Source organism: Pongo pygmaeus, chromosome 15 (assembly GCF_028885625.2).
Source record: "Pongo pygmaeus isolate AG05252 chromosome 15, NHGRI_mPonPyg2-v2.0_pri, whole genome shotgun sequence".
Classification (NCBI taxonomy): domain Eukaryota; kingdom Metazoa; phylum Chordata; class Mammalia; order Primates; family Hominidae; genus Pongo; species Pongo pygmaeus.
The window spans coordinates 18,092,793-18,120,181 of NC_072388.2; the positions used below are offsets into that span (position 1 = coordinate 18,092,793).

The 27,389-nt window shown below is 36.4% G+C and overlaps 1 protein-coding gene across 1 annotated transcript; it reads left to right on the top strand.

The window, feature by feature from the left end:
* Window positions 1-5,013: 5,013 nt before the first annotated feature.
* LOC129012752 (olfactory receptor 4K17) lies at window positions 5,014-16,446 on the top strand. Its single transcript, XM_054448744.1, has 2 exons — window positions 5,014-5,167; window positions 11,725-16,446. Exon 2 carries the CDS (start codon window positions 11,745-11,747, stop codon window positions 12,693-12,695), a length of 951 nt encoding a protein of 316 aa, XP_054304719.1. The 5' UTR covers window positions 5,014-5,167; window positions 11,725-11,744; the 3' UTR covers window positions 12,696-16,446.
* Window positions 16,447-27,389: the final 10,943 nt, after the last annotated feature.

The window sequence follows — 27,389 nt, forward strand, 5'->3', positions numbered from 1 at the left end:
CCAATCAGCACCCTGTCAAAGCAGACTAATCAGCTCTCTGTAAAATGGACCAATCAGCAGGATGTGAGTGGGGCCAGACAAAGGAATAAAACCATGCTGCCCAAGCCAGCAGTGGCAACCCGCTGGGGTCCCCTTCCACACTATGGAGGCTTTGTTCTTTCGCTTTTTGCAGTAAATCTTGCTGCTGCTCACTCTTTGGGTCCGCACTGCTTTTATGAGCAGTAACACTCACGGAGAAGGTCTGCAGCTTCACTCCTGAGCCAGCCAGACCACAAACCCACCAGAAGGAAGAAACTCCGGACACGCTGCCTTTAAGAACTGTAACACTCACCTCAAGGGTCCGCGGCTTCATTCTTGAAGTCAGTGAGACCAAGAACCCACCAATTCCGGACACAAAATGTTGTTGTCAATTACATAAATAAAACCCTTTTAAAAAAGAAAAAATGTCTGGTCCAAGTTCACAAATTACATTTCATTGCCATATCTCTTTATTATACATTAATATTCAACAATTCCTCAATTTTTCCTTAACACTTATGACATTGACATTTTTTATAAGTACAGACAATGGAATTTGTAGAATCTGTACATTTGAGTTTGTCAGTGTTCCTTCATGATTAGATTCAAGCTTTTCATTTGGGGCAGTTTCTGGTGACATGTTCTTCTCAGGGATTTATATCAGGAGTATATGATGTTGATTTGTCCCATTGCTGGTAGTAACAAGATTGATAACTTCAATAAGGTGTTTTCTGCCAGGTATTACCCTTAAAGTTACTACTTTTCCTTTGTAATTCACAAGTGCTATTCAGCTAAATATTTTGAGACTGTATAAACACTATGTTCCTTATAAAAACTGTATTCACTAGTTTTAGTAGCCATGGATGGTTCCTGCTTGAATTAATTATTAAAATGATGATTTCCAAATGGTTCTTTTCTAATTCCATAATTTGATTTATATTTATCAGTTATTACTCTACAAAGAAAGAGTTTTAATTTTATCCTATTTATTTATTTACTCATATATCCATTTATATCTGCATGGACTTTTTCCTATTTTTCTACAGTTTAGAATCTGTTACCAAAATTATCACAATGCTCAAATTGTTCTATATTTGGATAGTAGGTTCCCATTCAAGTTGGCATGTCAAAAGTCTCCCCTTGTTGAACCAAAGAGTTACTTAACTGCACAAAAAGACGTTCCAGACTTACTTTGTACTTTCCCCACCCCAGTCCTGAAGTTAGCTGTGTCTCTAAGGAATACTAGTTTCTTGCAGTGGATAACGTTTATTTGAAACCAAGGTTCTGGAACTTAAGATCATTGCTACTGTGATGTCACTTCTTCTAGATCCACTTAGAGGACAGAGTTAAGAAAAAAAAAATGAGTGTGTGTATGTGTGTATATATGTGTGTGTGTGTGTATGTGTGTATATACAGATTTTTTTTCTAATTTATGTATATATATTTGAATGCATATAAAATATATAACTAAAAGTATAATTTATATATAACCAGTCACCCATACTGATAACTCCAATTCCAATACAAGAACACAGGTTTTATTCTAACCTCCCTCTTCGACATCTGCAATTCCCTTTTCCAGCACTGAAAAAGTGAAACCCTTTATTCACTATACCCTTCCTATTTGCTAAATTCCAGACTACATAGAATGTTATAGAATCTACATTCTTGTGATATATAGTGAAAATACTTCAGTCAAAAGTTATTTGGGTTAATTCTACACTATTCTTTTTCAGTGTGGTTATGTTATCCATTTGAAATACAATTAGGTTTATTTGATTAATTTTTCATTTTAGGGTATTTCTCTTTGTTGAAGATATATGTAGCATATATCTTCAACAAAGGATATATATATACATTTATTTATACACAAAATAACACATGTATTATGTGTGTGTGTGTGTGCCTGTGAAGTATTAACATGGTTTCAAAAGTCAAAATTTCAGCAAAATGTATACTGATAGCAATAACACTACTCTCCTCACAACAATAACACTACTCTCCTATACTTTTTAAACCACTCCAGTTCCCAGTCCTTTCCATCCCATTGCTACCTACCACTCGTAAGCAATCAGTCCCATTATTTTGTGTTTTGTTTTCTGAGTTTTGTTTTGAACAAATGTCCAGATACATGGCTTTCCCCTTTTCTCTTATACTAAACTAGCTTACTGTAATTATTTTGCTCTTTTTGTTTAACAGTGTTTCCTGGAAATACCAGGTCATGTGACCTTCATACAGGTCATAGAGTTCTTCATTTTTCATTACAGCTGCATGTATCAAATATTATAATAATAATATGAAAGATAAAAACACACTTCAAATGCTCTCTGGATTTTATTACAAAATCTTGGTGAATGTTCTTTCCATGTCTAATCACTGTTTCTATCTGCATCAGCAAGATGGTCTCATACATCTTGTTCTAGTTGCTCAGATCATTCACCTTCTCATTTCTGCATCTTTGCTTGGTTGGGTTTCAGTTAAAGAGCCTTATACCCTCATCACTTGCTAGCAACTTGGTGGAAGAAAATCAGTCAGTTCTTATTCTTTTTCATAGATTAAGTTATAAGAGTATTTTATATAATTAATTTCTCACTTCTCTGGTGGTGAGGCTTTACTCTGTAATTGATTAAAAATACAAACACTGAAAACTGCTTCCCATCTGTCCCATTGTTTCTTAGGATGATTGGACAAAGAGAGGTTGGACCACATTCAACTTTTGTGCACATAACCTGATCACATCTTATGACATGTTTCTTTTACATGTCAAGTCATTGGTAATGATCGTATATGTAGAGATGTCCATCTTTTGTGGCTTCTTTAAAAGCTTTTGAACATTGTCTTTATATTTTGATAATCTATTAGGGTAACCCTGCCTCGTCAATAAAAAATAATAATTGTAATATAATACTATATTTCCCATTCATCCTCATTAGTGAAGTGTAGCTATATGACAGCTTCATATACCATCAGATATATATACCTGTCAGAGACTTTTATTTGAAAGGGAGCCATGTAAATAATCAGTCTGAGGGTATAAATTCATTTTGCTAGCACCACCAGCAGCAAAGCCTGCATAATTGTAGGTTTGGCATTGTCAGTGCCATTTTTGCCTATCATGGCAGAGACAGAGCGAATATGGGGTCAGCAGTGAGAGCAGCTTTGCAATGAAGTTTGGGGCCATGTTCCGTCAGCTTAGGTCTGGTCGTCTAGTACTTTTTAGAATTGCCCCCACCCTTAAAATTTCTGCAAAGTTTTTAAAGATCCCTGTTAATCCTTCCTTATAAAATGAGGTATATTAGATTCTGTGGTCTGCAAGCAAAAATAATATGGTAAAACAGAACACAATTTAAAAATTTACTTGGTAGTTGTATGCTTCTATTCTCTACATCCCCATTGTTAAAGCTATACAAACTACCCCTTGTGAATAAAATAGATTTTTTGTTGTTCCAGGTGGTTTCCTTGAGGAAAACTGCTATTATATGTTCAGAAGAAGGAACACTGTCATATGGCAAATAACGAGAGTCTCTTGCAACCTAGTTTTCTAAAGTTTTTGAGAGTGTCCTAAAAATGGGAACACTTACACTTTTGTGTACACTTGAAATATTTTTGCAACAATGAACATATTGTATTTTACTGTTCATAAAATGGTTATACAGACATGGTGTGAAATAGAGGCTTAAAGACATTGTCTTTTGTAACAGAACAATGAAGGGTCTAATACATGTCTTCTTATTTGTTCTCCGACAGGAGAAGTTACTTCGGAGCATTGTGCTCTTCAACTTAAGATAGTTACAAAAACAATGCTGATAATAATAATTCAATTATCAATCAAATAATTCAACTGTATAAATAGTAATTATTATATTAATAAATAAATTTCTATTCTTTCTATGTAAATACATAAGAAAGGAAGTATATTGTAAGTTTAACCCCATGCCTAGTATATAGGAAACTATCTATGAACTGGCTATTTTTATTATCACTAGTCTATAAGCTTCTGGGGGGCTAGGAGTGTGTTCCTGTATTTATATCCCTATAATTAGCCAAATGCCTAACATATAGTGTATGCTCAACTACTGTTTCCTTTAAGAGATAGGCTATTAATTATTGAGCAAGTGAATGAAACTAATGAATGCTTGAAGCATCAGAGAAGTGGTCTGGCTTACATTTGCAATGTCATAATTAAGCTCCAAACCCACACATGCCTTTCTTCATAAGGTTCATTCTCTGTTGCCTTACACCTCTCTCATGCCCTTTCTACCTTTGTATGGGTTTATCCATATATCTTCCTCCCCTCATTATAACCCACCTCAACAACTGCTTTTATATCACCTAGTGATAGAGGTGGCATTTATCTTAGCAGAGGGTAGTCCTAAGGGCCCACCTCAGCATCCTTCTTCTCCCCTTGTGCCCCTACATTAAGCTTAATCTCAGCCGGGAGCATTGGCTCACGCCTGTAATTCCAGCACTTTGGGATGCCGAGGCGGGCAGATCACGAGGTCAGGAGATCGAGACCATCCTGGCTAACACGGTGAAACCACGTCTCTACTAAAAATACAAAAACTTAGCCGGGTGTGGTGGCGGGTGTCTGTAGTCCCAGCTACACGGGAGGCTGAGGCAGGAGAATGGCATGAACCAGGGAGGTGAGGGCTGCAGTGAGCCAAGATCACGCCACTGCACTCCAGCCTGGGCGACAGAGCGAGACACCTCTCAAAAAAAAAAAAAAAAAAAGCTTAATCTCATTACTTTACAACCAGGAATCAAAATTAAATGGTCCCACAGCCAGCTGAGACAAAATAAAGAAGAAAGCAGGACACTAGCTGCAAAACCTCTCCAATCACCCTAGTGAAACTAACTTCATCTGTCACATTTAAACTATCATTGATTACATAATATACTCTTTGGCTCTGAAGCATTATTCCCTCAGCAGACAGAATCCCCATTAGAATCATCTATGGAGGATTCCCAGAGTTTTCCAGCACTTATTAGGCACTACCTAATTCTAAGAGAGACTATATTAGGAACTCCCCTGATTGGAGTCTACATACTTTAGTGACCTGTTTCTTCTATGGAACTGTAAGTTGAGAAGGTGCATGCCCTTTTCGATATTGTCCCCTCTGAACCCATGGCCCTGACTGCTTCTGAACTGGTAAGCAGAAGACATTGCTAACATTATAAAGCCAATGTATTTGCCTGTCACAGCTCACACAAGATAGCAATTGTTAAATGAATTTGTTATAATCAGTCATGAAAAAGCATAGTCTCAGGTTTGAGAAAATGCTCAATTGATTCTGGAAAATGTACCAAAAAGAAAATTAAACTCAGACTTACAAAGACTAAATGAGATGATATATGTGAATTTCCTAGTACAGAGTCCAGCAAACAGCAGAACCTCAATAAATGATTGAATTTATTATCATTGAGAAAATGACACTGAGGCTTAAGTATATGCTAGGAACTTTACCAGGTGTTAAGATGGCAAGCTAAAATAGTTCACAAACTTGGGAGGAAGACAGAAGTGTATATAAATAACTATATTATAGGTTATAAGGGTAGTACTATGAGGGTACAGAGGAGAGAATCATCAACTGAGTCAGTTTCTTAGGAAAGGCTCCACTGAGAATGTAGTGATTTGGACATTAACAGTGAACAGAAGGAGTCAGAAAAGCAAGAGGATTCATGATTTGGCTGTATGTATTTCTTCTTGGCATGGACTTACATTTCCTGAAACTATCTTTCTAGAGGATCTTGCAGAGAGAACTAGGCTGCTCCTAAATTAAAGTCATTAAAATAACCACATCTCAAAAACCCTTGCTAATTTAAGAGCATGTAAACATTTTTATCCCCAGTCATCAGCTCTATTTGGAGTTTTGCTTTGGTGTTATTGTTGTTAATTAGGCTTCTACAATTTCCAGGAAAGAAATTGCTACAACTAAAACTGCTATCTTTGAGTTCTTGCTAAAAGGCTGAGATGAATAAAGAAGAGCTTAGAAACTATAAGTATGTGCCAAACAAAAATTAGAGAACTGTCCTATACACCTGTTAGAGCCCATATACAGCCAGAAATTAGAAGATTACTAGGATTCAGCTTTACTCCAATGACTCATCCATAATCACCTCCAATTCTATGTGCCTTAGCTACTTTTTTGTGTGTGATTTGCTCAGCAGCCACATCCAGTTTCTTCCTGCAGTGGAAAGAGCAATTCAAGATCCACTTTCTCTTCATGGTAAATTGGCTTGGAGAACAAATGAAATAAATGGAGTCCTGGAGGGCTGGATAGGTCAAAGTTAGGAAAAGAAGTTTGGAACTTGTCATTTATTCAGAGGAGTAAGGAAAACAGTGGGAGGTAAGGTGTCATAAAAAGAGACATAATATTTTGTTGGGGAGATGAGAGGAGGGGAAATCCCAGTGAGAAAAGGAATTGAGGAATGAAAGCTGACAGTGAATTTCAGAAATTAAATATTAGTTTCTCGCTAGAGCATATAATATTAAGATTTAAGCGGCTCCAGGGTCATCTAAATTGGTCAGAATCTGACAGCACAGTCAATATCTTCACCTCATCCAGCTATCCAGGAAAGACATTTGATCGGGGAAGTAGACTCCTCCTTAACAAGGGAAGGATTCATCGATTAATCTCTCTGCTTTGGAAAACTTTCATTTCTGTCCCGCAGTTAACAGAGGATTGAGACACATTCAAAAGGCAGGTAAGCAAAATGGAGTCAGGGTTCCACCTGTGTTACTAATCAGCACAAAGCGGGTGTTCAGAGTCACATGGTGATGATAGGTTTGGAAACCAGGAAAGCACCAGTGCTCCAAGATTGTAACACAAACTAGCTAGGTGAAGCCACAGTACCCAGACTAGCAACTAAAGTAAATATGGTGGTCAGTGACCTAAATTTAGAGAAGACCAGAGCACCAGCTCAAGTCCTTGAACCTGATATACATGTTTTCCTCAGAGAAGGTTTACAATATTTCTGTCGAGGTGAAACATGGCAGGCAGGAGTGAGTTTGTTGTTCTGGTGTGAGAATTATGTAAAACTCGAGAGGCAAAATCGTGTTAGATTTTTCCCTGAATTTCAAATTATTTCAGATAATATACAAATGTATGCAAATTTCTAAGGCCATGGCCGAAAATATGAATCCTGTGAAATAATAATGAAAAATAATTAAACTTATATTATGCAAAATGCTGTAGGTATCCAAGTGTTCTCAAATGCTGCCCAATAGTAATCTGGTAAACTATGAAGATCAGATCAGTATTAAAGTCTATTTTTGACGCAGCTATTGATACAATTTGTCATAGTGAAGGCTCAGGTACTATGTTTTAGAGTAGAACATAACTTGTGAGTAAGGAGGAATGAAATATGGCATTATATCAATCCTATGCCAAAAAAAAAATTATGTTTTAATTAGGTCATGCAATAATTTGCCTCAGGGCAGCAGACAGTTCTACTCAAAAAGCAACAAAATTTGAAAAATGAATCAATGTCTAAGTGTGATAAGAGTGCAATTAATTCAATCATCCAACATTTTCTTTTTTATACATATTTACCTATTTATTCTAATAATTGTATTATCAACAATTATAGTTATTTAAAAACTTGCAGTGGTAAGGCTAAAGTTCAGCCTTACTCTAGGGTTATAGACTCTTAATTTGGTGTCATGAAGTCCTGAATTTGAATCCCATGATTTTATCTGTGTGAATTTTAGCCAGTTAGTAGTAAGAATAGTAGCAATAACACATTTATTGTGTGCCAACTATATGCTAGATGCTGTACTATGTGCTTTTTACACACTATTTTAAATACTCAACTTGTCTAAGTTGTATTATTTGTTAATTTCTGTGTTATAACATACATACTTATAAGAGTTTCTAACATAAAAAATGGTACAGACTATAATGGTACAGAAAACCTTGAGTACAGTTTTCTTCTCATTGCCTCACATTGTCTTCCAGCCAACCCTGCTTGGAATGACTATATCATAATGGCCTTCCTTCAATTCCTTTATACTTTGTGTTGCTCCATTAATAGGCTGTGAATAGAAATTTGACTGAAGCCAGTCGTATAGCTCTTGTGAACATAAATATAAACAAGAGAAAAATACAGAATATTTTTATATCAGATAGAGAATTTTCTCCATTTTCAAACAAGTGAGATCCCTAAATGTAAGTTCCTAAGCCCATTTGTGAATATCCATTTGTTCATAAGTAAAAGAAGCACTATAGCAAGCAAGTGTAAAATTCTACAATTGAAAATGTGCAGAGTTGATGCAGCTTGGTTCTAGAACATAGCTCTGTCTCTGTTTCTATGAATGACTGTAAACCAAATGGCTATTCTACAAAGGATATATTCTTTTTACAAATATTTTAATTAAAATATTGGTAGTCTCAGGTTAGAGGCAGGTGGGGACTTTATGTCACCCTCACACACAGATGGTATGGTAAAAATGAAAGAAAGATGCAGACCTATTCTGTATCTCGTGTGCAATTTATATTTTTCCATGGATCATGTTTTTTGGAGGTGTGTCTAAAAAGTATTTGCCTAAATCAAATTCATGCATATTTTCTCCCATGTCCTTTTCCCAGGAAATTTAGTTTTACGTATTGCATTTAAGTTTATGATCCAATTTGGAGTTAATTTTTGTAGAGGTAGTGAGGTATAGGTTGATCTTAATTTTTTACCCATTTTTTGGCATATCCAATTTTTCTAGCATTATTTGTTAAAAAGAACTTGTTACATTTTTAAGATCTTTTGACTATTTTATATCAATATAAAATGTATTTAAATCTTCGCCATTCCAGGAAGATCAGTCTTAATTCTGATTCCATTCTGTCTGCTATGTTATCACACCTGTGTCTTTACCCTGAAATTTCTTAAAATGAATGTCCCACCCATTATCTCAATTTCTTGATCTCACACTGATTTGGTTTCCCAAGTCCTCATTCACTGAAGTAATTTGCCTAAGGACAGAGTGTGACTGAATGGTTGAGTTCTGGGGATCACGCCACCTGATCAGTTAGTGAGAACTGCTTCCACCGCTCATCACTATCACAGCTATCTTTAAGTAACGTCTTGCCTATGTTTTCCTATTATAAAGCATTGTATCTAATTATAAGTTATCTTATATATTTACAAATAAATACTACTTGATTTCAAAAGCTGAAATATAATAGGCTTAATAAAACTCTCCTATAATTAATCTATTTAAACAAGCCACTGTCAAACTTAAACAAGAAGTTCTGAGGCCCTCATCTTGTAATTACTATAGCCAAACCACTGATTGCTTACAGGACTTTCTTGCATAGCCTTGGGCATATTATTCCCCAAATTATGAATGACTGTAACAATTTGGAACTGAACTAGATTAAATAATAAAAAGCGAACTTGCCTGTTCTGTTTCACTTTCTTTGTTTACAGACATCTTCTGAACACTCTCTTACCCTTAAAATACATATCTGAGCACAAGTGTTTTCAGGTCCTGGCATTTTTATGAAGGAATATTTCCAGCATGAAGTTCTTTTGGGACTAGTCACATCACCATAGCAAAAATAATCTCTTTGTTAATAGTTGTGGCATTATTCAATATTTTAAGAAATATATAAATTTTGTGTGTATATGCGTATACGGTGTTTACAAATGGGTTCATACTCTTTTTAACTTAAAATAATGTAAATATTTTCATATTACTGTATAGTTTTCTCAAGTATCATTTCATTAAAGATGCAATATTACATCCTATAATTTTCTATAATCCAGAAATAATAAGAAAGTAAGCCTCAATTTAGAACATTTGGAATGTTTCAACTTTTGTGTATCTACAGTACTATTACCATGAAGATTTTATAGCACACTCATAATCCTTATGATAAATTCTGAGAGGTGAAAGATCTCAAAGTTTCTATATATTTTAAACTTTCTGAAGCATACATAGTAGATAAATATATTAGGGCTTAAAGTTAATGTTAACTATATTAATATTAATTTTGGGGAGGACTAGCACAGTAAAGTGACCAAGTGACATGAGCTCTCGGGAGCAAAATAGGGTAATATGGCCTTGGAGCAAAGACAATGTCACGATTTTTAAAAACTTACTAAGAAAGGAGATAAAGATATATCACAGACAAATTTTAGACAACTATTTTTCACACAGCTATACCTGATATTTGTATTTGAGTTGATTCAAAGTTAAAATCAAATTAGCTAACAAGTAATAAAACTCTGAAATGGGGATAGAATAATAGATTCATAAAAGATAATAATAGGCACATTAATAACAGGCCTATGAAGTATTGGGCCTGAGAAGGAACTCAGGGTTTGAACTCAATCACTTGGTTTTACCAATCGTGAAACTGAGACCCAGAGGGAAAGATAAGGCAGCTGTTGGAGACAAAGGTGGCTCTCAGTCCCAATCTGCCATCTTCATTTGAATGTTCTCCCCAAATAGCCTACTGATTCTTCTCACATTTTAACTCATAGAAGCACAGAATACATGACTTTCAATCTGACCTATCTTTTTTGAGATTAATTATTCTGCTTCTTAATCAGAATTTTTTGCATAATCTGTCTCACACACACACACACACACACACACACACATTATATTATTTTCCAGATTGGAACATAATGGTCTCTAGTTTTAGCCATATAGTAGTTACAGTCATATCCCCAGCCTGAAGGCTCCAGTATGGGGGCTGTTGCCACTCATCACCAGATCAGTGTTACGTAAATAAATGTGAACGGAGTTCTAGTGAAGACTAGGGTTCATGTATAAATTGTTAAACCTGGTTTGCTCAAGGTATACAATTTTATAAATAAAGGGGATGTGATATGTGAACTGGAAACAAGAATCAAGACATTAGATGTCACAAGTAATGCCACTTTTGTTCACAGTGTCTTCCTTGCTTCCTCTGTAATATGTGGCTCTTGTTAGAATGTGACGGGGCCACATAGCGCCAGAGTATTCATCCATGTTGCTTAATCTCAGCCTCCTTTGGCCTTATAGAAATTATTTAGAAATACGGGTTTCAGCTACAGGATGCCATGAGTAGTAGCGGTCACATCAGAAAAAAATAATATTTGCCAAAAAGACTTTCTAAGAGAGTTACAAGACTAGAAGCCCACTTATGGGTTGGTGGAAGATAAGGAGGAAAAACACAGCAGTATGCATTACTTGAAACCTCACTAACTCACTTATCTAGAAGCAGCTTTAAATCTGCTGGGTCAGAGTCCCTTCAAAACTCTGGGGATGATTCAGAACTAAAACAGAATTTGTTAAGATTATTATGGGAAAATAACAACTCCAATATTCACTCAAATTTAAAAGTTTGAGTTTGAAAGAGTAGAGGTTGTGCTGAAACCCTTTGTTCTCCAAGGAATTCAGACTAAACCATCTTTCAACCCAGAGAACCACAGATTTCCTGAAGATGGTTCTATCTCTTTTGTCCTATGAATGTACGCTTATATGCTCCAGAGCTTGTGGTTTGCTTCTGGGAAACCAACAGCATCAATAGGTTATTGCTCTTGTATGGAAGTGGACAGCTCAGACTATACGTCTCCTTTTTTAGACTTCATAGATACTGACACTAAATTTCAAGGTCAGTTTATTGAAAGATCCAAAGGAATGCATAAGTTTAGTTTTTCACATGGCTCTTTATTTTTCACTCATACTCCATGGTATGAGTGATCTTTTCTTTCTCTCTACAGGTCATCTAAGAGCGAGCTGTATGATGGAGTCCATGAAACTATTAAATCAATCTCAAGTGTCAGAATTCATTTTGCTGGGACTGACCAACTCCCAGGATATAGAGTTTCTTCTCTTTGCCCTCTTCTCAATTATCTATGTGGTCACAGTTTTGGGTAACCTTCTTATTATAGTCACAGTGTTTAACACCCCTAACCTGAATACTCCCATGTATTTTCTCCTTGGTAATCTCTCTTTTGTAGATATGACCCTGGCTTCCTTTGCCACCCCTAAGATGATTCTGAACTTGTTAAAAAAGCAGAAGATAATTTCTTTTGCTGGGTGCTTCACTCAGATATTTCTCCTTCACTTACTGGGTGGGGTTGAAATGGTACTGTTGGTCTCCATGGCTTTGGACAGATATGTGGCCATTTGTAAGCCCCTACACTACATGACCATCATGAACAAGAAGGTATGTGTTTTGCTTGTAGTGACGTCATGGCTCTTGGGTCTCCTTCACTCAGGGCTTCAGATACCCTTTGCTGTGAACTTGCCCTTTTGTGGTCCCAATGTGGTAGACAGCATTTTTTGTGACCTCCCCTTGGTTACTAAGCTTGCCTGTATAGACACATATTTTGTACAAATAGTCATTGTTGCCAACAGTGGCATAATCTCCCTGAGCTGTTTCATTATTTTGCTTATCTCCTACAGTCTGATCCTCATAACCATTAAGAACCACTCTCCTACTGGGCAATCTAAAGCCCATTCCACTTTGACTGCTCACATCACAGTGGTGATTCTCTTCTTTGGCCCATGCATCTTCATCTACATCTGGCCCTTCAGCAACCACTCTGTAGATAAGTTCCTTGCAGTATTTTACACCATCATCACTCCTATCTTGAATCCAATTATCTATACTCTGAGAAACAAAGAAATGAAGATATCCATGAAAAAACTCTGGAGAGCTTTTGTGAATTCTAGAGAAGATGCTTAGGTTAAAAATGTAATGGTAGAGGCCAGGCATGGTGGCTGATGCCTGTAATCCCAACACTTTGGGAGGAATATCGGAGGAATCAGCCCCCAATATTTCAACATAGGTTCTTTTCTATTTTCCCTAAGTGTCGGCCGGTCTGAGAAATAAAGGGAAAGAATACAAAAGAGAGAAATTTTAAAGCTGGGTGTCCAGGGGAGACATCACATGTCAGCGGGTTCCATGACGCCCCCCAAGCCACAAAACCAGCAAGTTTTTATTATGGATTTCAAAAGGGAGGGAGTGTACGAATAGGGTGTGTGTCACAGAGATCACATGCTTCACAAGGCAATAAAATATCACAGGGCAAATGGGGACAGAGTGAGATCACAGGACCAGGGTGAAATTAAAATTGCTAATGAAGTTTCATGTCCCACTGGGCATGCATTGTCATTGATAACATCTTATCAGGAGACAGAGTTTGAGAGCAGACAACCGGTCTTATTAAAATTTACTAGGCAGGAATTTCCTCATCCTAATAGGCCTGGGGACACTATGGGAGACTGGGGCTTATTTCATCCCTTATCTAAAACCATATAAGACAGACATTGCCAGAGCAGCCATTTTAGAGACCTCCCCCTAGGAATGCATTCTCTTTCTCAGGGTTATTCCTTGCTGAGAAAAAGAATTCAGCAATATTTCTCCTATTCGCTTTTGTAAGAAGAGAAATATGACTCTGTTCTGCCCGGCTCCCAGGCAGTCAGACCTAATGGTTATCTCACTTGTTCCCTGAACATCGCTGTTGTCCTGTTCTTTTTTCAAAGTGCCCAGATTTCATATTGTTTAAACACACAAGCTTTATGAACAATTTGTGCCATTAACACAATCATCACAGAGTCCTGAGGCGACATACATCCTCAGCTTAAGAAGATGACGGGATTAAGAGATTAAAGACAGGCATAGGAAATCACAAGAGTACTGATTGGGGAAGTGATAAATGTCCATGAAATTTTCACAATTTATGTTCAGAGACTGTAGTAAAGACAGGCGTAAGAAATTATAAAAATATTAATTTGGGGAAGTAATAAATGTCCATGAAATCTTCACAATTTATATTCTTCTGTCACAGCTTCAGCAGGTCCCTCCATTCGGGGTCCCTGACTTCCTGCAAGAGAGCCAAGGCAGGTGGATCACTTGAGGTCAGGAGTTTGAGACCAGCCTGGCCAACATGGCAAAACCCTGCCTCTACCAAAAATACAAAAATTAGCCAGGCGTGGTGGTGCATCCCAGCAATCCCAGTTATTCAGGAGGCTGAGGTAGGAGAATTGCTTGAACCCAGGAGGCAGAGGCTGCAGTGAGCTGAGATTGTGTCATTGCCCTCCAGCCTGGGTAACAGAGTGAGACTCCATCTCAAAATAATAGTAATAATAGTAGCAGAGAAACAACTATTTTTTATGTTTTTAAAGGTTTCTCTTAAGTATAGAGTTATTAGCTACACTGAGATGAAGGCAAGTAAAATGCAGTAAGATTACAGTAGTCAGTCAAGAATATTTTTAATGTAGTACCAAAAATAATAAATTATTGATTTTTAAAATGTTGACTGAGTTATAAAAGGTGTCAAAGACTCACTTGTCCTTCAGAGGAACTTGATAGATATGTACTTTGTTTAGGTATTACAATGGCTTTTGATGTAAATGAAATAAAGTGAATCCTCAAAATATCTGTCACATTTTTGTTGTATAATTGATTTAAATGATTTGGCCCTCACTGTGAGATCATGTTTGGTTCTCTGTCTTCTTTACAATATTAATGTCTAAGTCAGCACTCATATGCAGTGTCTCCTAAGAAACCAGTAATTCAGACTTTCCGTATCTACCTACTCTCATTTTTCTTGTAGCTTCCAAAATGAGAATTCATGAAGATACCTTTATGGCTGTTAATATTATAAAATCTCACTCCCACCTCCTTGTCCCCATGTATTTCAATTCAAAAAAACTGTGTGTCTGACTCCAAAAAGAAAATTATACATTCTAGGTAAATGAACTCTAGTCCTAGAACCAAGATAGTTTTCTTGTGTGACTGTGTGCTGAGCACCAGCTCAGCTACCACAGAGAATTAGTTTCTACCTCAAACCCAGAGCCACTGCAACTCTGCACTTACACACACTTCCATCACAAGGTCCCTGGCTATTTCAAAAGCACCTGCACCTTACATACCATTATAGTTTGGGCAGTGGAATCCCTAGGCCCAGATGCTGCTGCCATTACTATCCCAAACCACAGATCTGTAGTACCTCCATTCACATCTGCACTTATGGCTCCAGATCCATGGCTTCCCCTAGGGTATCCCTCATCAGACATTTATGCCAAACCACCACAAGCAGTTTCTCAAGCTGGACCCAGTGCCAAGAGGGATTCCTCCAGCCACAACATCCCCAGTGGGAGAAAAAGAGATAGAAAGGATTTTAGCAGCCCTAGCCACCAAAGACCACAACAATTTTTGTCACCACTTCAAACATCTACATCATTGGCTACTGAAGTTCCCTACAATCTTCATCAATGCCAACCTCAGCTGGTAGAGCTACACAAACACTACACTGCTGCACCTTCACAATAGTCAGAGCAGTTATGTTTTACTCAACCAATCCCCTCACACCTCTATACAGGGGAAGTTCTTTCCATACTGAAACCAGCCTATAAAGTCTGGAAGAGATGACTGCTCCAACAAATGCACAGAAATCTACTTAAGACAACAAGAAACACGAAAAACCAAAAGGGAATATCACCACGAAAGGAACACAATAATTTTCTAGTATCTGTCTCCAAAGAAACAGAGACCTATGAACTACCAGGAAAAGACTTCACAATAATTGTTTTAAGGAAGTGCAGTAAAGTTCAAGAATATACAGAGAAATAATTCAACAAAATCAAGCAAACAACAAACAAAAAAATGGAGAAATTTGATGAAGAGATTGAAATAGTTTTTAAAATTCCAGAAATTTGTTTAAAAATAAATAACATAAAAATATGTAAATTGTGACAGTAAAAACATAAAATGTGTGGAGGAGGTAAAATAAAAGTGTAGACTTTTTAAATGCAATCAAAGTTAGGTATTTATTCACTTAAAATAGTCTATGATAACCATAAGATGTGTTATGTAAGCCTTATGGTAACTACAAATGAAAAACCTATAGAGCATTTACAAAAACAAAAAAATAAAAAATCAAAGCATATGCTGGAGAAAATAAACTATGAATAAATGAAGACAAAAGAGAAAGATGAAGCAAAAGAAAAGGAAGGGAACGAAGGGTGTACAAAACAACCAGAAAACAATTAATAAAATGGAGGTACTAAGCAGTCAGTTTTCTGGCACATCCATAGGTTTTACATCCACAGGCTCAGTCAACCACAGATCAAAAATATCAAAAATAAATAAATAAATAAAATAACAGCACAATAATAAAAATAATACAAAATTTTTAAACCAGTATAACAACTATTTACATTTTATTTGATATTGTAAGTTATCTAGAGTTGGTATAAATTATACAACAGGATGCATGTAAGTTTTATGCAAATACTGTGATATTTTGTATGATGGACTTAAGCATCTATAGATTTTCATAATCACAGGGAGGTCTTGGAACCTATTGCCTAGAGTCACTGAGGGATGACTTTACTTACCTACCAACAATTATCTGGAATGTGAATGAATTAAATTATCTGAACAAAAGACACAGAGTGGCTAAATGAATAAAACGATAAAACCCAACTACATACTGCCTCCAAGAGATTTTCTTTATATTTAAGGACATAAATAGACTGAAAGTGAAGGGATAGAAAATGATATTCCATGCAAATGAAAACCAAAGACAGCAGGGGTAGCCATATTTAAAGAGATAAAATGTAAGTAAAACTATAAAAAGAGACAGAGGAGGTCATTATGTAATGACTAAAGGGATATTTCATCATGAGGATATAAAAATCTTAAATATATATGCACTAAACATAAGAGCAAATATTTTTAAAATTTATTATTTTATTTTATTGACAAATAATGTTTATCTATATCCATGGGGTATATAGTGATGTTTTTGGTATATACAATGTATGATGACCATATATGGATAACTGGTGTATCCATCATCTGAAACATTTGTCATTTATTTTTATTGGGAATATTCAATATCCTTCTTCTAGCAATTTGAAATTATATGATATATTACTGTGTCATAGAACACTAAAAACTGTTCCTATGGTTGTAATTTTGTATCTTTTAACAAACCTCCACCTCTCTCTTCTTTTTCATTAACTTCCTCAGCCTCTCGTATCCTCTGTTGTACTTTTTACTTCTATGAGATCAACTTTTCTTAGCTTCCACATATGAGTAAGAATAATAAATGTTTAACTTCCTGTTTCAGGCATATTTCACTTAACATAATGTCCTTCAGTCCTATGTTATCATGAATAACAGGTTTTTATTCTTTTTTATGGCTGAATAGTATTTCATGTTGTATATATACCACATTTTCTTTATCTATTCATCTGTTATTGACACCTAGGTTGATTCTATATCTTGTCTATTGTGGATAGTGCTATAATAAACATGGGGGTGCAGCTGTCTCTCAGACTTTGAAAACACAGGCAACAAAAGCAAAATTAAACAAGTGGGATTATATCAAACTAAAAGTTCTCTGCCCAGCAAAGGAAAAAATTCAACAGTGTGAAAGACAACCTATAGAATGGGAGAAACTATTTGCAAAGTATTTATCTCACAAGGGATTAAAATCCAGAATACACAAGGTACTGAACATCTTAACAGCAAAAATAATATAATCTGATTTTAAAATGGGCAAACAATCTGAACAGACATTTCTTAAAAGAAGACATATAAATGGCTGACAAATATATGAAAAGATACTCTACACCACTATTCATCAGGGAAATACATATCACAATCATAATGCAGTATCATATCACCCCAGTTAAGATGACTATCACCAAATATAACAAAAGTAGCAAATGTCGGCAAGGATGAAGAGAAAAGGCAATTCTTTTACACTGCTGGTAGGGAAAGCAAATGTTCTTAAATGAGAGATAGACTGCAATACAAAAATACAAAAGTGGGGCATGTCAAGGCCACACTTTCAACAATAGACAGATGACCCAGAAAGAAAATCAGTAAGGAAATACTGGACTTCAACTATACTTTAGACCAAAAGGACCTAACAAACATATATAGAACATTTAATCCAAGAGCAGTAGAATAGACATTCTTCTCAAGTGCACACAGATCATTTTCCTATATAAAACATGTTAGCCCATAGAACAAGTCTTATCAAATTTATAAGACTGAAATCATATAAAATATCTATTCTCATCACAATGACAGTAAACTAGAAATCAATAACAGAGGAATTTTGAATAATTCATAATTGCATGGAAATTAAATAATATGCCCTTAAATAACTAATGAGTCAATGAAAAAATTAGAAAGGAAATTTTAAAATATCTTGAAACAAGGAAAAATGGACACACAATAAAATAAAACTTAAGACCAAATTAAGCCTAAAATAGTAGAAGGGAGAAAACTTACAAAGATCAGAGCAAAAATAAATAGAGACCAGAAAAACAATAGAGATCAACAAAACTAAGAGTTGGTTTTTGGAAAAGATGAGCAAAATCAATAAACCTTTGCCTAGACTAAGAAAAAAAAATATTAAGACTACCAAAATAAAGTTAGAAGTTAAAGAGGAAACCTTAACAACTGATACCACAGAAATGCAAAGGATTGAAAGACCCTACTATAAATAATTATTTACCAACAAATTGCATAACCTAGAAGAAATGAATAAATTCATAGAAAAAAAGAGTCTACCAAGAATGAATCAGGAAGAAATAGAAAACCTGAACAGACTAATCAAGATTAAGGAGATTGAATTAGTAATAAAAAGCATCTCACCAAAGAAAAGTCCAAGAACTGATGGCTATGCTGTTGAATTCTACCAAACATTTAAAAAAGAAATAACACCATTTTCCCCAAACTAATCTAAAAAATTGATAAGGAGAATTTCCAAAATCATTTTATGAGGCCAGCATTACACTGATACCAAAGCCAGACAAAAACACAAAAGAAAAGAAAAGAACAAGACACTATCCTTAAGGAAGGCAAAATCCTCAACAAAATACTAGAAAATTAAATTCAACAACACGTTAAAAGGATTATTCACCATGATCAAGTGAGATTTATCTTGGGGATGCAAGGATGGTTCAACATATGCAAATCTATAAATAGGATATACCACATAGACGGAATGAAGATAAAAACAATATGATCATCCCAATAGACGCATAAAAACCATTTAACAACATTCAACGTCCTTTTATGATATAAACTCTCAAAAAATTAAATGTAGAATAAATATAGCTTAACACAATAAAGGTCATATATGACAAGCCCACAAGTAACATCATTCTCAAGATGAAAAACTGAAAGGCTTTTCCTCTAAGGTCAAGAGCAAGACAAAGATGTACAGTCTCACTACTTTTTTTCAACATAGAAGTCCTAGCCAGAGCATTTAGGCAAGAGAAATGAAAGGCATCCAAATTGGAAACAAAGAAGTCAAATTGTCTCTGTTTGCAGATCATGTCAACTTGTATCTAAAAGTCCCTACTAACTCCACCGGAAAACTGTTATAACTGTTAGAACTAATAAACAAATTCAGTAAAGTTAAAGGATTAAAAAATCAATATACAATTGGTAGTGTTTCTATACATTAGCAACAAACTATCTGAAAAAGAATCAGGAAACGTCTCATTTACAATAGCTATAATACATAAAATACTTAGGAATAAATTTTACCAAGGAGGTGAAAGATCTTATCACTCATTCAACATTTAACATTGTTAAATGTAACTGAAGAAGATACAAATAAATGCAAAGATATCTTGCATTCATGGATTGTAAGAATTATAATTTGCACGTTTATCAGCAACATACCTATTTCCAATACCATTAGTATTATATTTCAAATCTTTGTGAATTTGATAGGCAAAAATAGTATCCCTTTGATGTTTAAATTTTCATTGTCATTTTAGTGAAATAAAGCATTTTCCATATGTTTATTAAACAACTGTATTTATTTCATTGTGTATTTCTTTTTTGTTAATTATATTTTAGGAACATCTTATGTTTCCCTAAAACATCTGCATGTATTTATAGCTGTGTATAATTATCTTTTATAAATATATTGTGCTTTCTTATTAATTTAACTCTTTTAATTGATTTGGAGTTTGCTAGATGCATATGACAATCATTTTTACTTCACCTTTCCTGTTTTTTTAATCTCACTTTAATTCAATTGTCTTATTTCTTTGGCCATAATTCTAAAACAATATTAAACAATACTGACAGAGGTAGGTAATTTATTTTAATACAAATTAATCACCAGGTGTGGTGACATGTGCCTGCAATCCCATCTACTCGGGAGCCTGAGGTGGGAAGATTGCTTGAGCCCAGGAATTAGAGACCAGCTTGGGCAATATAGTGAGATGCCTAACTCTAAAACAAAATAAGAAATTTATCTTTTTCAGTATTTTATGGTTCAATATGTGTTAGCTATAAGCAGAGATAAACATTTTTATAAGATTAATAAAGTTTGAAAGGATTTTATAAGAAGTGAGAGATGAATTCTATGGGTTATGTATTGTTATTTATATATTTTTTCTACTGTGATATGCTATCAACACAATGTATTAATATATTTCTAAAATTTGATTCACATCTGTATTCTTTAATTAATGCTTATAGATCATGGTATAGTGTTTTTGAGAGGTTGCTAATTTCTTAGGTTATGTAGGATTGGCACATCTATATTCACAAGTGAGATTTTTTTCCATAAGGTTTGGTTGTTGTGTTTGTTTGTGGGTTTGATTTGTTTGTTTCTGCTAGACTTGGTATCAGAACAATAATACCCTCATAAAATAAATTTTGAAAATACAAAAAGAATTAATATTGCTAAAATTTCCATATTACTCAAAGAAATTTATAGATTTAATGCAATCCTTAACAAAATTCCAATGACATTTTTCACAGAAAAGGAAAAAAAATTAGGAAATGTGTATGGATCCACAAAGGACTCCAGATAACAAAAACAATCTTAGTGCGGGAGCCAAGATGGCCAAATAGGAACAGCTCCCGTCTACAGCTCCCAGCGTGAGCGACACAGAAGACGGGTGATTTCTACATTTCCATCTGAGGTACCGGGTTCATCTCACTAGGGAGTGCCAGACAGTGGGCGCAGATCAGTGGGTGCGCGCACCGTGCACGAGCCTAAGAAGGGCCAGGCATTGCCTCACTTGGGAAGTGCAAGGGGTCAGGGAGTTCCCTTTCCTGGTCAAAGAAAGAGGTGACAGACGGCACCTGGAAAATCGGGTCACTCCCGCCCGAATACTACGCTTTTCCGAAGGGCTTAAAAAACGGAGCACCAGGAGATTATATCCCGCACCTGGTTCAGAGGGTCCTACACCCACGGAGTCTTGCTGATTCCTAGCACAGCAGTCTGAGATCAAACTGCAAGGCGGCAGCGAGGCTGAGGGAGGGGCGCCCGCCATTGCCCAGGCTTGCTTAGGTAAACAAAGCAGCCCGGAAGCTCGAACTGGGTGGAGCCCACCACAGCTCAAGGAGGCCTGCCTGCCTCTGTAGGCTTCACCTCTGGGGGCAGGGCACAGACAAACAAAAAGATAGCAGTAACCTCTGCAGACTTAAATATCCGTCTGACAGCTTTGAAGAGAGCAGTGGTTCTCCCAGCACGCAGCTGGAGATCTGAGAATGGGCAGACTGCCTCCTCAAGTGGGTCCCTGACCCCTGACCCCCGAGCAGCCTAACTGGGAGGCATCCCCCAGCAGGGGCAGACTGACACCCCACGCGGCCGGGTACTCCAACAGACCTGCAGCTGACGGTCCTGTCTGTTAGAAGGAAAGCTAACAAACAGAGAGGACACCCACACCAAAAACCCATCTGTACATCACCATCATCAAAGACCAAAAGTAGATAAAACCACAAAGATGGGGAAAAAACAGAGCAGAAAAACTGGAAACTCTAAAAAGTAGAGCACCTCTCCTCCTCCAAAGGAATGCAGTTCCTCACCAGCAACGGAACAAAGCTGGACGGAGAAAGACTTTGACGAGCTGAGAGAAGAAGGCTTCAGACGATCAAATTACTCCGAGCTACAGGAGGATATTCAATCCAAAGGCAAAGAAGTTGAAAACTTTGAAAAAAATTTAGAAGAATGTATAACTAAAATAACCAATACAGAGAAGTGCTTAAAGGAGCTGATGGAGCTGAAAACCAAGGCTCGAGAACTACGTGAAGAATGCAGAAACCTCAGGAGCCAATGCAATCAACTGGAAGAAAGGGTATGAGCGATGGAAGATGAAATGAATGAAATGAAACGAGAAGGGAAGTTTAGAGAAAAAATAATAAAAAGAAATGAGCAAAGCCTCCAAGAAACATGGGACTATGTGAAAAGACCAAATCTACATCTGATTGGTGTACCTGAAAGTGACGGGAAGAATGGAACCAAGTTGGAAAACACTCTACAGGATATTATCCAGGAGAACTTCCCCAATCCAGCAAGGCAGGCCAACATTCAGATTCAGGAAATACAGAGAACGCCACAAAGATACTCCTCGAGAAGAGCAACTCCAAGACACATAATTGTCAGATTCACCAAAGTTGAAATGAAGGAAAAAATGTTAAGGGCAGCCAGAGAAAAAGGTCAGGTTACCCTCAAAGGGAAGCCCATCAGACTAACAGCGGATCTCTCAGCAGAAACTCTACAAGCCAGAAGAGAATGGGGACCAATATTCAACATTCTTAAAGAAAAGAATTTTCAACCCAGAATTTCATACCCAGCCAAACTAAGCTTCATAAGTGAAGGAGAAATAAAATACTTTACAGACAAGCAAATGCTGAGAGATTATGTAACCACCAAGCCTGCCCTAAAAGAGCTCCTGAAGGAAGCACTAAACATGGAAATGCACAACCAGTACGGGCCACTGCAAAATCATGCCAAAATGTAAAGATCACTGAGACTAGGAAGAGACTGCATCAACTAATGAGCAAAATAACCAGCTAACATCATAATGACAGCATCGAATTCACACATAACAATATTTACTTTAAATGTAAATGGACTAAATGCTTCAATTAAAAGACACAGACTGGCAAATTGGATAAAGAGTCAAGACCCATCAGTGTGCTGTATTCAGGAACCCCATCTCATGGGCAGAGATACACATAGGCTCAAAATAAAAGGATGGAGGAAGATCTACCAAGCAAAGGGAAAGCAAAAAAAGGCAGGGGTTGCAATCCTAGTCTCTGATAAAATAGACTTTAAACCAATGAAGATCAAAAGAATGCCATTACATAATGGTAAAGGGATTAATTCAACAAGAAGAGCTAACTATCCTAAATATATATGCACCCAATACAGGAGCACCCAGATTCATAAAGCAAGTCCTGAGTGACCTACAAAGAGACTTAGACTCCCACACATTAATAATGGGAGACTTTAACACCCCACTGTCAACATTAGACAGATCAACGAGACAGAGCGTCAACAAGGATACCCAGGAATTGAACTCACCTCTACACCAAGCAGACTTAATAGACATCTACAGAACTCTCCATCCCAAATCAACAGAATATACATTCTTTTCAACACCATACCACACCTATTCCAAAATTGACCACATACTTGGAAGTAAAGCTCTCCTCAATAAATGTAAAAGAACAGAAATTATAACAAACTGTCTCTCAGATCACAGTGCAATCAAACTAGAACTCAGGATTAAGAATCTCACTCAAAACCACTCAACTACATGGAAACTGAACAACCTGCTTCTGAATGACTACTGGGTACATAACAAAATGAAGGCAGAAATAAAGATGTTCTTTGAAACCAATGAGAACCAAGACACAACATACCAGAATCTCTGGGATGCATTCAAAGCAGTGTGTAGAGGGAAATTTATAGCACTAAATGCCCACAAGAGAAAGCAGGAAAGATCCAAAATTGACACCCTAACATCACAATTAAAAGAACTAGAAAAGCAAGAGCAAACACATTCAAAAACTAGCAGAAGGCAAGAAATAACTAAAATTAGAGCAGAACTGAAGGAAATAGAGACACAAAAAACCCTTCAAAAAATTAATGAATCCAGGAGCTGGTTTTTTGAAAGGATTAACAAAATTGATGGACCGCTAGCAAGACTAATAAAGAAAAAAAGAGAGAAGAATCAAATAGATGCAATAAAAAATGATAAAGGGGATATCACCCCTGATCCCACAGAAATGCAAACTACCATCAGAGAATACTACAAACACCTCTATGCAAATAAACTAGAAAATCTAGAAGAAATGGATAAATTCCTTGACACATACACTCTTCCAAGACTAAACCAGGAAGAACTTGAATCTCTGAATAGACCAATAACAGGAGCTGAAATTGTGGCAATAATCAGTAGCTTACCAACTAAAAAGAGTCCAGGACCAGATGGATTCACAGCCAAATTCTACCAGAGGTACAAGAAGGAACTGGTACCATTCGTTCTGAAACTATTCCAATCAATAGAAAAAGAGGGAATCCTCCCTAACTCATTTTATGAGGCAAGCATCATCCTGATACCAAAGCCGGGCAGAGACGCAACCAAAACACAGAATTTTAGACCAATATCCTTGATGAACATTGATGCAAAAATCCTCAATAAAATACTGGTAAACCGAATCCAGCAGCACAACAAAAAGCTTATCCACCATGATCAAGTGGGCTTCATCCCTGGGATGCAAGGCTGGTTCAATACACGCAAATCAATAAATGTAATCCAGCATATAAACAGAACCAAAGACAAAAACCACATGATTATCTCAATAGATGCAGAAAAGGCCTTTGACAAAATTCAACAACACTTCATGCTAAAAACTCTCAATAAATTAGGTATTGATGGGACGGATCTCAAAATAATAACAGCTATCTATTACAAACCCACAGCCAATATCATACTGAATGGGCAAAAACTGGAAGCATTCCCTTTGAAAATGGGCACAAGACAGGGATGCCCTCTCTCACCACTCCTATTCAACATAGTGTTGGAAGTTCTGGCCAGGGCAATTAGGCAGGAGGAGGAAATAATAGGTATTCAATTAGGAAAAGAGGAAGTCAAATTGTCCCTGTTTGCAGACGACATGATTGTATATCTAGAAAACCCCATTGTCTCAGCCCAAAATCTCCTTAAGCTGTTAAGCAACTTCAGCAAAGTCTCAGGATACAAAATCAACGTACAAAAATCACAAGCATTCTTATACACCAACAACAGACAAACAGAGAGCCAAATCATGAGTGAACTCCCATTCACAATTGCTTCAAAGAGAATAAAATACCTAGGAATCCAACTTACAAGGGACGTGAAGGACCTCTTCAAGGAGAACTACAAACCACTGCTCAAGGAAATAGAAGAGGATACAAAGAAATGGAAGAACATTCCATGCTCATGGGTAGGAAGAATCAATATCGTGAAAATGGCCATACTGCCCAAGGTAATTTACAGATTGAATGCCATCCCTATCAAGCTACCAATGACTTTCTTCACAGAATTCGAAAAAACTACTTTAAAGTTCATATGGAACCAAAAAACAGCCCGCATCGCCAAGTCAATCCTAAGCCAAAAGAACAAAGCTGGAGGCATCACGCTACCTGACTTCCAACTATACTACAAGGCTACAGTAACCAAAACAGCATGGTACTGGTACCAAAACAGAGATACAGATCAATGGAACAGAACAGAGCCCTCAGAAATAATGCCGCATATCTACAACTATCTGATCTTTGACAAATCTGACAAAAACAAGCAATGAGGAAAGGATTCCCTATTTAATAAATGGTGCTGGGAAAACTTGCTAGCCATATGGAGAAAGCTGAAACTGGATCCCTTCCTTACACCTTATACAAAAATCGATTCAAGATGGATTAAAGACTTAAACATTAGACCTAAAACCACAAAAACCCTAGAAGAAAACCTAGGCATTACTATTCAGGACATAGGCATGGGCAAGGACTTCATGTCTAAAACACCAAAAGCAATGGCAACAAAAGCCAAAATTGACAAATGGGATCTAATTAAACTCAAGAGCTTCTGCACAGCAAAAGAAACTACCATCAGAGTGAACAGGCAACCTACAAAATGGGAGAAAATTTTCGCAACGTACTCATCTGACAAAGGGCTAATATCCAGAATCTACAATGAACTCCAACAAATTTACAAGAAAAAAACAAACAACTCCATCAAAAAGTGGGCGAAGGACATGAACAGACACTTCTCAAAAGAAGACATTTATGCAGCCAAAAAACACATGAAACAATGCTCACCATCACTGGCCATCAGAGAAATGCAAATCAAAACCTCAATGAGATACCATCTCACACCAGTTAGAATGGCCATCATTAAAAAGTCAGGAAACAACAGGTGCTGGAGAGGATGTGGAGAAATAGGAACACTTTTACACTGTTGGTGGGACTGTAAACTAGTTCAACCATTGTGGAAGTCAGTGTGGCTATTCCTCAGGGATCTAGAACTAGAAATACCATTTGACCCAGCCATCCCATTACTGGGTATATACCCAAAGGACTGTAAATCATGCTGCTATAAAGACGCATGCACACGTATGTTTATTGCGGCATTATTCACAGTAACAAAGACTTGGAACCAAGCCAAATGTCCAACAATGATAGACTGGATTAAGAAAATGTGGCACATATACACCATGGAATACTATGCAGCCATAAAAAATGATGAGTTCATGTCCTTTGTAGGGACATGGATGAAATTGGAAATCATCATTGTCAGTAAACTATCGCAAGAACAAAAAACCAAACACCACATGTTCTCACTCATAGGTGGGAATTGGACAATGAGAACACATGGACACAGGAAGAGGAACATCACACTCCGGGGACTGTTGTGGGAAGGGGGGAGGGGGGAGGGATAGCATTGGGAGATATACCTAAAGTATAATAATAATAATAAATAAATACATAAATTAAAAAGAGATAATATGGAAAAAAATATAAATTAAATAAGAGCCATTACAATGGACACAACAGAAATGCAAAGGTTCTTGAGAGATTACTATGAGCAATTATGTGTCAACAAATTGGATAACATGAAACAAGGATAAACTCCTAGAAACATACAACTTACCAAGACAAAATCATGAAGAAATAGAAAAATCCAAAAAGACCAATAACTAAGGGGACTGAATAAGCAATCAAAAACTTCTCAATGACAAAAATAAATAAATAAAACACCTATGACCAGAGGTCTTCGCTGGTGAATTCTATCAAACATTTAATGATGAATTAACTCCACTCATCCTAAAGCTATTACAAAAAAAATTAAAGAGGAAAAATGACTTCTAAAATTATTTTATAACCTGGCCTTATAAAGCCAGAGGAGAATACTACAAGAAAAGAAAATTACAGGCAAATATTGCTGATGATCATAGATCCAAAAATGCTTAACAAAATATTAGCAAATCAAACTTAATCACACATAAAAACAACCATACACTGTAATGAAGTGAGATTTGTCCCTGGAATGCAAGGATGCAAGGATGGTTCAACATAAGCAAATCAATCAATTTGCTACACCAATTTATTCT